At 40.7% G+C, this 13,471-nt stretch overlaps 1 protein-coding gene across 2 annotated transcripts in view; it reads left to right on the forward strand.

The window, feature by feature from the left end:
• Positions 1–13,471, forward strand: part of Csmd1 (CUB and Sushi multiple domains 1) — a 1,600,162-nt gene that overhangs the window by 1,149,372 nt on the left and 437,319 nt on the right. For both annotated transcript variants that reach the window (XM_039094737.2, NM_001037327.2), the window contains exon 9: positions 9,810–9,934. In XM_039094737.2, coding sequence (XP_038950665.1) covers positions 9,810–9,934 — 125 coding nt within the window. The remainder of the gene's footprint in view (positions 1–9,809; positions 9,935–13,471) is intronic.

Consider the following 13,471-nt stretch of genomic DNA (forward strand, 5'->3'; position numbering starts at 1 on the left):
AATGTGTGTTTTGAGCTTTAGTAAGGTTTCTTTTACATATGTAGGTGCTCTTGTATTTGGGGCATAGATATCTAGGATTGAGAGTTCATCTTGGTACATTTTTTCTTTGATGAATATGAAGTGTCCTTCCTTATCTTTTTTAATGACTTTTAGTTGAAAATTGATTTTATTTGATATTAGAATGGCTACTCCAGCTTGCTTCTTCTGACCATTTCCTTGGAAAGTTGTTTTCCAGCTCTCATTCTGAGGTAGTGTCTGTCTTTTGTCTCTGAGGTGTGTTTCCTGTAGGCAGCAGAATTCAGGGTCCTCGTTGTGTATCCAGTTTGTTAATCTATGTCTTTTTATTGGGGAGTTGAGGCCATTGATGTTGAGAGATATTAAGGAATAGTGATTATTGCTTCCTGTTATATTCATATTTGGATGTGAGGTTATGTTTGTGTGCTTTTCTTCTCTTTGTTTTGTTGCCAGGACGATTAGTTTCTTGCTTCTTCTAGGGTATAGCTTGCCTCCTTATGTTGGGCTTTACCATTTATTATCCTTTGTAGTGCTGGATTTGTAGAAAGATATTGTGTAAATTTGGTTTTGTCATGGAATATCTTGGTTTCTCCATCTATGTTAATTGAGAGTTTTGCAGGATACAGTAACCTGGGCTGGCATTTGTGTTCTCTTAGGGTCCGAATGACATCAGTCCAGGATCTTCTGGCCTTCATAGTTTCTGGCAAAAAGTCTGGTGTGTTTCTGATAGGTCTGCCTTTATATGTTACTTGACCTTTTTCCCTTACTGCTTTTAATATTCTTTCTTTATTTTGTGCGTTTGGTGTTTTGACTATTATGTGATGGGAGGAATTTCTTTTCTGGTCCAATCTATTTGGAGTTCTGTAGGCTTCTTGTATGCTTATGGGTATCTCTTTCTTTAGGTTAGGGAAGTTTTCTTCTATGATTTTGTTGAAGATATTTACTGGTCCTTTGAGCTAGGAATCTTCACTCTCTTCCAAACCTATTATCCTTAGGTTTGATCTTCTCATTGAGTCCTGGATTTCCTGTATGTTTTGGACCAGTAGCTTTTTCTGCTTTACATTATCTTTGACAGTTGAGTCGATGATTTCTATGGAATCTTCTCCTCCTGAGATTCTCTCTTCTATCTCTTGTATTCTGTTGGTGAAGCTCGTATCTACAGCTCCTTGTCTCTTCTTTTGGTTTTCTATATCCAGGGTTGTTTCCATGTGTTCTTTCTTGATTGCTTCTATTTCCATTTTTAATTCCTTCAACTGTTTGATTGTGTTTTCCTGGAATTCTTTCAGGGATTTTTGTGACTCCTCTCTATGGGTTTCTACTTGTTTATTTATGTTTTCCTGGAATTCTTTTAGGGATTTTTGCGATTCCTCTCTGTAGGCTTCTACTTGTTCTCTAAGGGAGTTCTTCACATCTTTCTTGAAGTCCTCCAGCATCATGATCAAATATGATTTTGAAACTAGATCTTGCTTTTCTGGTGTGTTTGGATATTCCGTGTTTTCTTTGGTGGGAGAATTGGGCTCCGATGATGCCATGTAATCTTGGTTTCTGTTGCTTGGGTTCCTGTACTTGCCTCTCGCCATCAGATTATCTCTAGTGTTACTTTGTTCTGCTATTTCTGACAGTGGCTAGACTGTCCTATAAGCCTGTGTTTCAGGAGTGCTGTAGACCTGTTTTCCTGTTTTCTTTCAGCCTGTTATGGGGACAGAGTGTTCTGCTTTCGGGCGTGTAGTTTTTCCTCTCTACAGGTCTTCAGCTGTTCCTGTGGGCCTGTGTCTTGAGTTCACCAGGCAAGTCGATTGCAGCAGAAAAGTTGGTCTTACCTGTGGTCCTGAGGCTCAAGTTTGCTCTTGGAGTGTTACTTATGAGCTCTCCGCGGAGGCAGCCACCAGGAAGATCTGTGCCGCCCTTTCCGGGAGCTTCAGTGCACCAGGGTTCCAGATGGTGTTTGGTGTTTTCCTCTGGAATCAGTAATGTGTGCAGAGTGCAGTCTCTTCTGGTTTCCCAGGCGTGTCTGCCTCTCTGAAGGTTTATCTCTCTCCCACGTTATTTGGGTGCAGAGAACTGTTTATCCGGTGGGTCCCTTCAGGTTCAGGTGGTGTCTCAGATGCAGTGGACCTCGGGAGGTGTATTCTTGTTGGAGGAAGTGTGGAAGTGGGTCTTTGAGATCAGATATATATGCAGAAGTCTGCCCAGTGTGATCCAAAGCCTCTTCCTGTTTGCCTGGGAGACAGTCTTCTAGCTGCCTTCAGATAAGGATGTAGAACTCTCAGCTCCTTCTCCAGCACCATTTCTGCCTGGATGTTGGCATGATTTTCATCATGATTATAATTGACTAAACCTCTGAAACCGTGAGCCAACCCCAGTTAGATATTCTTTATATTAATTGCCAGTGTTCATGGTGTCTGTTCACAACAGTAGAAACTCTAAGACACTAAGAATGTACCAATGGTCAAAATTGGGGCTGGAAAAATGGCTCATTGTTCAAAAGTCTCTCAGAGGGCTGGAGTTTGGTTCCTAGCACCATGTCGATTGACTTCCTCTGTAAATTAGTGCTGAAACTCTAGATAAGAGTCTATTAACGTGTAGGTCATGCCCCCTTTGTGGGGTGTGAAGGACCCTTTCATAGGGGTAGAATATTAGATATCCTGCACATTAAATATTTACCTTATAATTCATAACATTGGGAAAATTACAGTTATGAAGAGGCAACAAAATTAATTTCATTGTTGGGAGAAATCACAATATGAATAACTGTATTAAAGGGCTACAGCATTAGGAAGGTTGAGAATGACTTGTCTAGATATAGGAGACACTGATGCCCTCTTCTGGACTCTTTGGAAACCTGTACACATGTGGCAGAACTACCCACCAAAATCACCACCACCATTACCCCCCCCCCCCCACACACACACACACACACACGTGTAAATGAAATCAATCTTTTAAAAATTAAATTAATTAACCTGAAATAGAATTATGAATCTATCTGGCTGCCCCAGCAGATTCTTCAGATAGTTACAGGGACTACAGGAAGGCGTGAGCTACTCTACCCATCCTCTCTTTGGCAATGAGAATGGTGGTCCCCACAGTCACATCAACACCATCCAGTTTGGGATTCAAATTTAATACTTAAGTCATTGCAGATTTTTTTCCAGAATTAGTTGGACCAACATTTTTGAAAAGTCCATAAATAATCACTTTCCAGGAACCCCATATTTGGAAGTAGTTTGTGTTAGCTCAAACATCTAGAAATAGCTTTTTCACCTCAGAATACTCTTCCCATAGCAAGTAAATAAATGTCAATGAATGGTGTCCATTGAAAAGATTAAAAGCTGAAGGATGAGGGTTTTAGAGCAGGGAACAGTGAATTAAGAAGATAATATTTTTTGCTATTGTAATCTATTTGAAAGGCAAAGTCCTCCAGCTTCCATTGTTCCACTCACACTTGCCCTTTAAGTATTAACAGTGCATAACATATCTACAACTTTTTCATTCTCTAATACTTGTCTTCATTGTGAAACCTAATTATTTTAAATGTCCTATTTCATTCTGCCAATGAAAAGCTAGATATTTTTCTGGAATCATATTTGAAAAAAACTATGAAAACAAGATTAGTCAATCTGATATAGCTAATATACAGTATCTCAAAAATAGTGATAAGTCAATGGAAACTTGGTTTGCTGTGTATTTGAAGTAAAAAGCACACATGGCTTTTAAACTAAACTGATTTGAGAGCCAGGATAAGACAAAACCAAAGCTCAAGTCAATAAATTAGAAGCCAGGCCATATTTCTTTCCCACCCCATCTTGATCCATTGCTGAGACAATTGGCTTCAGCTCAGCCTGAGGGTCGCCCATTGGGCTGCATTTAGACCTGCATTCAGATGGAAAGCTGGCCATTGTTAATAAATTCAATGCTTTAATGTCAGAATTGTTCCAGTATCTGTTGATGCCATTTCGACTAAGCCCTGTAAAGATTTCACAACACTAGTGAAGTTTTGTGTGGTTCCCTGAATGTCCTGGAAATGGAAAGTGACAGCACTGGAGCACAGCCTTCTGGGAAAGACTGACTCCACAGGAAGATGTCCAGTTCTGGGAAAAGTCCTCACTCAGAGGACCTGGAAAGGGTTCCTGAGCAGGTGCCTGAAAGGTGTCTGGAAAATTGTGCGTGCCAGAGCCTCCCATTAGTGAGGATAGACAGTCTGAGGATGAAATCTTAACAGTTTTCTTTTTAACTTCATAGAAACAGAACAGTACAATTACTAGAAATTAGAAGAGATACTTAACAATAGTTCCACTGACAAATACTAGAATGTTTTCTGCTCTATAGATATAACTAGAACTGATTGGTACGTGGATCCTTAGATTAGGTGGCTCTGAGTCATGTTTCATTCCTTGTAACATTTATACATATGCCTATACTAAGTACCATGATCCTTATTCACAGTTCGACTTGTATTCTGTCAAATATTTCTAATAGTAGCTTCATCAAGCACGGCCTTACTGTTGGATGCCATCTCTAGCAGCATTGCCTCATAATTTGGACAGGCACTTACAATGCTGCCACAAATGAGACTGACAAGTCAAGGGATCAAAACTGACCAATGTAAATTGGATATCCTATGTATACAATGTATTTTGAAATGTAAGCATTTTGTGTGCCAGAATCCAGCTAGCTAGTATGTCTGACATCATCCGGTCATAATTCCTGATGATGATATTTAAAATCTGTGTCCACAATTTTCAAAAGAATAATATGTCATGCATTTTGTGTTAATGCTGCTAGCAATCTATACATGAGACCACCTGCGCTCATGTTCCTTATAATTGGGCTCATCTGTCCTATGGATAGCATTTCTGGGATCTATCTTCCTCTTCCGGGCCATGATGACCAGATTCTTCTCTGTGTCTCTATGAGTTCTAGTCTGTAACTTCTCAAGTATAAATAGGGTATGTAGTGTATCTTTCTATCCCTGAGTAAAGTGGCCTCCTGATTTATCCGTGGTGGTGTTAGTACCAGGAGGTCCCTCTGTTTGCATTCTGGGTACATACCACACTTCACTTGTCTGTATTTATCTGCTGTCGTTCACTTGGTTCTGTATCATGTTTGTGACTTTCAAAGCTGGAAATGTGCACATCACTCTGATATTGATTCTCCTGCTTTCACCTATTCAGCCAGCAGGGATACTGGAGCCCATAAGAGTTCTTTCTTTAAGAAAAAAAAAAGCTATGATGAGTTTTCATGTCATTTTCCACAGTAGTTGTGCTAAATTTATATTCCTCCAAATAGTACACAAGGCTTCCCTTATTTCTGCACCGTCACAGATTAATACCACTTTTCTTCTTATTACATCAGTGCTACGAACACCATTCAATATCTTTTTGTGGTTCTTTAAATATATTTTATTAATTCCTTGAGAATTTATTATAATAATTGATTCATCCACTCACTCACTGTTCTACTTCTCCCAATTTCATAGTCCAATGAGTCCAATTTGTGCTGCCTATACATGAATGGGTTTAGAGACATCCATGGGTACATGCTTGACCTGCCAGGGGTCACACTTAAATCCAAAGTTAGGGGTGAGACCTCATAAATTTTTCTTCTGTTTGTGCTAGAATGTTCACTGGCTTTATCCATGCAGACCCTGAGTTCTTAAGTGTACTCTCCTATCAGGACCAGAAGACACTATTTTGTTCATGTCTTCCCTGATATCTAGATTTTATGGTGTTTTCACTGTCTCGTCCACAATTGTCCCCAAACTTTTGGGGCAGTTGATATAGATGTCCGATTTGTGGCTGAGCGTAGCACTGAAACTTGTTCTCTATTCTCTGATCAGTTGTGAGGTTCTGTATCCAGTACACACACACACACACACACACACACACACACACACATACACACAGAGAGAGAGAGAGAGAGAGAGAGAGAGGGAGAGAGAGAGAGAGAGAGAGAGAGAGAGAGAGAGAGAGAGAGAGAGAGAGAAACTTTGCTCTGATGAGGTCTGAGACTAACACTGGGCATATAGAGAAACAGTTTAGGGTGAACTTTGACAGTCTGCCCACTTTGCAAAGTAATAGTAATTGATTAACCTACGAGACCTGGGACATCCTCTTCGGTTTGTTCCTTGCTAGATTTTCAGTACAAGGTATGTGTTTCCTCTGGTTAAGTCAACCTGAAATCCAAGCAGAGAGGTTAGTTACCTCCATAACATTCGTGTGGCTCTTGTGCCCATGACATCTCCAGTGGCATTTCTTGCCGCTCCAGTGCTTGTAGTTCAGTGTTTATAGCTGCTCACACTGTTGGCAAAACTCCCTGATAAGACCATACTTGATTTTTCTATGTCTTTTAACAAATGTCTATGGTGTCTTAAGCAACATGTGTTTGTTTATTTGTTTTAAGGCAGAGCATCTCTGTGTAGCTCTAGCAGACTTGGAACTCCCTATGTAGACCAGGCTGGCATGGAACTCACAGAGATCCACCAACCAGCCTCTGTCTCTCAAGTGCTAGGACTAAAGATGTGTGCTGCCATGCCCATCATTACCATCACATTCTTACAGGGAACCCAGAGTAAGTAACGGCACTGGCCTGTATTTTAGGGGCTCTCAGGGAACCCCCAGTCAATGACTGGAGAAGAAGCCCACACTAACTCTGGGCTTTTTATTTAGCAACTTGCATTCCGACAGAAACATAATCCCCTGTGAGAGTAATGCTAGCTAAATTATTTTATATGAAAAATGATATGTGGTATGTGTGTACGTGTGTTTGTTGTGCTTTTGCATTGTGTGTGTATGTGTGTGTGTGTGTGCTTTTGCAGTGTGTGTGTGGTGTGTGTGTGTGAATGTGTGTATGTCTGTGTGTGTGTGTGTGTGTTTGTGTTTGTGTTTGTGTTTGTGTTTGAAACTTCTAAAATAGTAGGTTTCCATGTGGCTTTCTCAAACAGCCTTGATTTTAGTTAATACTCCTCCACCCTTCCCCCCCACATCCATGTCCCCACCTCAACCACCTGCTTCATAATCCCCCTATTCTCTATGATTCTCCCCTCCTTAAGATCTTTCTGCCCACTTCCCACCAATGATCATTTCTAGTTTCCTGACCTCTGCTAGATCCTGGACTGCAAGTTGAGCAGACAACATTAGAGATCTGGTACTTCGTCCCACTTTCTGGATGCGGGTTACCACCATCCGTATGTTTTCTGGTTCTGCCTTTTACCTGCAAATGTCATGATTTCCTCTTTCTTTATGGCTGGAAAGCATTGCATCATGCATGGCCACCACATTTCATTCTCCATTCAGCCGTAAACAGGTGTTGAGGTGGTTTTCATATCCTGGCTCTTGTGGACAGTGAAGACATGGACATGACTGAGGACGTATCTCTGTAGTAAGATACAGTCACTTAAACAGATGCCCAGGAGTGGCCATATTACCCTGAAGTCTGTCTCCATACACTTGTGAATCTGATATTGCTTTGTTCTCACTTTGACCAATCTGTGTTTATTGTATCTGGATCTCATATGTCGTTTTCCCTCTTTTGGTATATTGTCTCTTTGCTCTGTAAATGTTTTCTTTCCTATACTGAAGATTTAGGGCTTGAAACCTCATTTGTCTATTTTGTCTGAGCTTTGAGGATTTCAGGTTCCTACTTCTTTTCAATACTTAAAGGAAATTTGTGATTTGATTGCAATATAGCAGGTGGGAGGCAGATATACTACCTCCGCGTCCCTGTTCTCCTATTTTCCACCCTTGAAACAGCATGTTAGCAATTAGCATCTCATATTAGGAGGGCCACAGAAAAATTTTGGCAGACCGTCATGTTCCCTCTCTGCTACCCCAGGTCTAATCATTACCATTTTGATTCCTTCACATTCATTTTTATTAAGGTTTACTAAGTGTCATTTTTCTTCCTTAGCCGTTCCGTTATCTCCTTGAGATTAGGACTTTCTATGTTTTCTTCATTTCTGCCCATCTGATTTCTAGAGTGTGGCCTAGAATCTGTTCAATGCAAATGTTCAGAAGGAGTAATGAAAATATTGAAATTCAAGTAAAGACAGGTAGATAGGAAATAAACTGTGGATAGGGAATAGATATGTAATAATTGGTTTTAAGACAAAATTGGTAGATTTGAATAACCTGTTAACTATAGTTCAGATGTTGTAATAAAGCCTAATCATTAGGGATTATGGGAGAAGTCTACAAATTATGGTGGTCTTTGGAGTCAGTCATACTGGCAATGGGATAGAATTATGTGTGCTTTCAACGCATTTTATCTTAAAAGCTCATGTTTCATATCTATCAATTTTTTTCAAAATCTGCATTCCAGAAATCAGTTGTTCTTGGCATGTGGTATAAAGACAGCTTTTTGGACAACTAAAACTGAAAATTCCATGTACTTCATATCCTCTTAATAGGCACTGGTTTGCATAGTATTTCTTATGAAACTGAGATTTTCTTTTGAAATGGGAAAGTACTTTAGTTCATTAACCTAAGAATCTTGCCACCTGGGTTGGCTCAGCATTAATGACTTTTGACACCTTCAGGACTATCACCAGAAACAGTACCGTGGAGTTTCGAGTTGATTTATCATGAGGCTTGAGAGAAACTAATTCCAATACCCCCTGTGGTACCTTTTGTTCCATCAGCAGGAAAGGAAACATGCTTATTTCTTCCCTTTTGTCTTATTTGTTTAAACTTTATGGATCTACATGGATGGCTATCATCTCTTCCCCAGAGACTCGGGCTCTTACTCATGTTCCCTCAACAGCTCCCTGTGTAGAATCGCTTCCTGTAACAGTCGACCTGTGGGATAGTAAAGCTCTCCAGCTGTCCACTCAGATGGTGGGCAAAGAGACATCTATGTCCTCAGTGTGACAGTTGCCTCACATGCTACCTTACCCTCCAACTTGCACAATACCTCATGCACCTGTCAAAACTGCCATCCTGGACGATGTCCTATCTGGTTTCAATAATCTGGCTTTCTGTTTTTAGATTTGTCTCTGGAGCCAAAACAGTCTTTCATCTTGTTCTAGGATGAACGCATTGCCCTTCCCTAGGATCCATGATAAATGCTTCTGTTCCTGTAACATGTATTTCTGAATGTTCTAGGGAGTATGTTCCAGGGAGTCTGGTGAATGTTGATGGTAGGACTATAGGTCCTTTGCAAAGACGTTTTCTTGGACTCTTTCTGTCCTGGCTTCTGTAAACTATATAGTCGTGTAAGACAATTCAGAGTCCAAAATTCTCTCACATGTGTATTCCTGTTTAATCCATAAACCTTCCTTGAAGGCTGCAGTAATGGTCTGGCAATTAAGGGCACCAGTTGCTATTACAGAGGACCCAGGTTCAGTTCTGAAAAAAACTACATGGCACCTCACAAAACGTGTGCAACCCTGCCCCCTCTTCTGAACTCTAGGTCAGACCACATGTACATTGTATACAGATGTATGTGAAGGCAAAATGTCTGTGCATGATAAATAAATAAAAATAAATAAATAAACACCTTTAATTTTTTAAAAAAATATTACTTTGACTTTCTTCTGTTTTTGAAGTGACTCTTAAGGTTTATAAGGTGACCTCTCAGCATACTCTTCAGATTATGCCAAGCTCAGGCAAGCTCAAGGCTAGCCTCGGTTACCTGCAACCTACTCTAAAACTGCCATAACCCCCAACTCCCAAAACAGTCTCTCGTGGATTGCTGGTTATGCTACACTGTTAGAATGGAGTGACAGCACTAGGTCGTCTGTTGGGGTCCTTCTTCTGTTGGTAATTTTGGACTGTCTTCTTCTTGATGCTGTCTAGGGTTGGTGCAAACGTGCAGTTCTCCTGTGAGGATAATTATGTCCTCCAAGGGGCCAAGGGCATCACCTGTCAAAGAGTCACAGAGACCCTAGCAGCATGGAGTGACCACCGACCCATCTGCCGAGGTAAGGCGCCCAGTAGGATGGTCCAGACACTTCCAAGGGCAGGATATACTCCTGAACACGGGGTAAAGTTTAACTGGGAGTTTAAATGGTCAGGAGCAAGGGAAAGATTTAATAATATGTGTATCTTCAAGATGATGTGGGTCAGAAGAAAGTACCTCAAGGTTTGTTAGGAGGTAATTCCTCTAAGGCTATCAATGTTTTCATGGTAGTACAGCTATGAGTAAATATGATATATTGAGCACACACAAAAACACACATGTATATGCAGAGGAGCACATATACATCACACATTGGTAGTTCTCTTTATATGTGCACAGTGTGTATGCACATTAAAAACGTGTAGCAAATCTTAAAGCCCTAGCCCTTTGGTGGCACTGTGAATGCAATGAGTGATAGAAAGAATTTATCAACATGGTCTCAGATCTTCGTTTAAATAACCAATGGTCTTTCAGATTCTTTGCACTTATTTATTTACACATGCATGTGTGTGGGTATGTCTGAGCCCACAAACCTTGCATGGTTCCTATGGAGGCCAGAATAACTTTCAGAAGGGGGTCATATCTTTCCAACATCATGGTGGTATTTCAGTCTACAGTGTGATAACTTCCAATCTGTCTTGCCAGCTCATAAACTACACTCGGATGTGGTTTACCAAAGAAAATAGTCACCATCACCATTATCTACTTTCTTCAAATGATATACATGAAATTAAACAGAAATAAAATATCAATATTCTTCCTTTATGATATATGTGAAACCTGCCTAAAGTTTGGAAACAATATAGAGTCTCATATTATGTCTCTCATGACTTAACTGTTTTACATGAAAAACATTTTGAAATTAAAGAGAAAACTAAGTTTGGACTTTATGTCACTTTTTTCATCTATCTTATAAAATAACCTATATAATCTGATAGTTTTTAAAGAAATATAAAGCACTAAGTGGATCATAGAAAGTTCTGTAAATAACATCTTCCCCTCTGTGTAGACATTAAGTTAGTTATTAGTTTTGGTCAAGTGTGTGCATGGGTGTGGTGTGTTCACCCATGCATGCATACATGAAGGCCAGAAGTCAATATTGAATAACTTTCTCAATAGTTCCCCACCTTAATTTTTAATTATGGGGTCACTTTGAGCCAACCTTTCATGCTTTCCTGGGATGTGTTTGACTCTCTCCCTCAGCACTGGGTTCTAGGCATGACTTTTACATCGATGCTGGGAGTCCTTAAGCCTTGTACAAGAAGACTTTTAACACTGAGCCATCTTCCCAAACCCTGAACCTTGTAGCCTTTTAAAAGGATGTCTGGAACATGTGTTGTTGTGTTTTTAATATTTTTCCACATGTAATGCCTGCACTCATTGACAGTCATAGTAACAGTTTGCAAAAGTCTCTGCCAGAGCACTGCCTACAAGAGAAGTATATTTGACTTTATTCTTCATGGACTTTCATGGCCTTTTTGATGATGCTTTGAATGAGAACACCGTTATCCATTAATTTGGGAAGTCATTGTAGATAATGTGCATAGTAAATGATGACTCTGTGCTGTGTATTTTCAAATATGTAAAAACAGAAAGCATGGGGTATCTCATGCCTGTGGTCCCAAGACAGAGGAGGCACAGGTAGGAGGATGCTACATTTTAGGGAAGCCCATATGCTAATCCTTATGTGACTGTTACTCACTCAGGAAGACAGGCACAGAAACATCTTGGCACCCTGACAGGATTAGTGCATTGCTTTGTTTGCTCTTCTGCTCTGTCAGTTAGATATAGTTGATTGAATTGTCCCCTTTACCATTCTAGAATAATGTTCTTTCTACCTGGAGCAAGTTCTTGGGATAGATTTCTCATGGAGGATTTAGTTTGCTGGGCATTTGCTACAGCAGAAAAAATAGAACCTTCAGTACTTTTAAATCTCATGTTGTTTTCCACGGTGGCTCACAGAGACTGAACCACCAACCAAAGAACATGCAAGGGCTGGACCTAAGCACCCCACCAGATGTGCAGCTTCTTCATGTGGGTCCCCTAACAATTGGAGCTGAAGCTGTCATTGGCTGACTGTGTTGCCTGCCATTAGATCCCCTTCCTCTAACTGCACTTCCTGGTTGGGCCTCCCTGGGACAGGATGTGCTTAGTCCTACTGCAACTGGATGTCCTAGGGTGTGACATCTTTATTGTCAATACTTTATTATAAACAGCATAAAGAAGTGATACATAAGATTCTCACACGGCCTGTACATCTCAGATTCATATCCCAGTTTGTCAATTATGGTTCTGCTTTCTAACTGATGCTGGCCCTATAAGCATAGCACTGACAGAGTGGAGCCTCCTGATCTGAAATCCAAGGATAATGTGGGCTACATAGCAAAACCTTGCCTCAAAAGAGTTAGTAAATTCCTGTTTTCTGCATGGCCTACCCTGTCTCTGAACTCTGTACAATGACTCAAGCACTGATTTCTACTTCCTCCAGTGGGCAGGAGAGAGCAGGGCCAAGGAGAAGAGGGAAGGGGAGGGGAGAGGATTGTCAACTGGGTTCCTCAAGTTCTTATTGTCCCCATCCCTGCCCATTTTAAAGCTCTCCTCCACTGTTTAATAGCAGTACCTCAGGTCACACAGCGGACCCTGTGTAAGTCACATTCAAACAGAAAATAATACCACGAGGATAGGGATGAGTCTGTGTGTTTGTTTCCTGGCACTGATTCACAGATGCACTGTCTTGCTCTCTAATAACTACGTGCAGAAAGATAAAAGATAGAAAGCAGAGAGACAGCAAACAGGCTGGACTCCCGGGGGCCTATCACACCTATTATCCACAGACCAAGAAAGAGCGGGATTTTATCTTTTCATAAAAGACTTGTAAACAACTATCCTGTTAGGGTACCAACCACAGACCAGTGAAAAGACAGAGCCCAAGGGAAGCTGGATGAAGAACAGAATCACTGGGCTTGCTTCCAGGAACATGGATGACTCCCAGACTTACAGGGAGCAGAGTAAGGCCATCCAGGTGTAGCAACCAGAAGTTCTAAACTCAGAACCGCTTTAGCCCTTCCCCCACACATTCAGACAGGTCAGTAGCTCCTGAAGGATGTTGTGTTATCTGTCTTAAAAGTTTTACTGCTGTGAACAGATATCACGACCAAACCAACATTTATAAGGACAACTTTTAAGTGGGGCTGGCTTGCAGCTTCAGTGGAGACACTTCCTCCAAGGCCACACACCCAAAGAATGCTACTCCTGGGGCCAAGAATATTCACCCACCACATCAGCTGATCTCAGCTGTCTAGACTTATTCTAAGGAAGCTACATGACTCCCAGACACACACAAGTTAAACTCACACCACCCACACACACCATCTTACCAATATCAAACAGCCATGAAATGGGTGAATTTAGCTTTATTGATATGTTTATTGGGTACAAGTGCTAAAAAGATATTATCTACACACTGATGTAAAGACCATAATGTGATATCTGTATTTTGATCATTTTCCCACACACTGTCCCATGGGAACACTGTGTGGATCTGATGGTTCTAACATGC

The sequence above is a fragment of the Rattus norvegicus genome, chromosome 16 (genome assembly GCF_036323735.1).
Source record: "Rattus norvegicus strain BN/NHsdMcwi chromosome 16, GRCr8, whole genome shotgun sequence".
Lineage (NCBI taxonomy): Eukaryota > Metazoa > Chordata > Mammalia > Rodentia > Muridae > Rattus > Rattus norvegicus.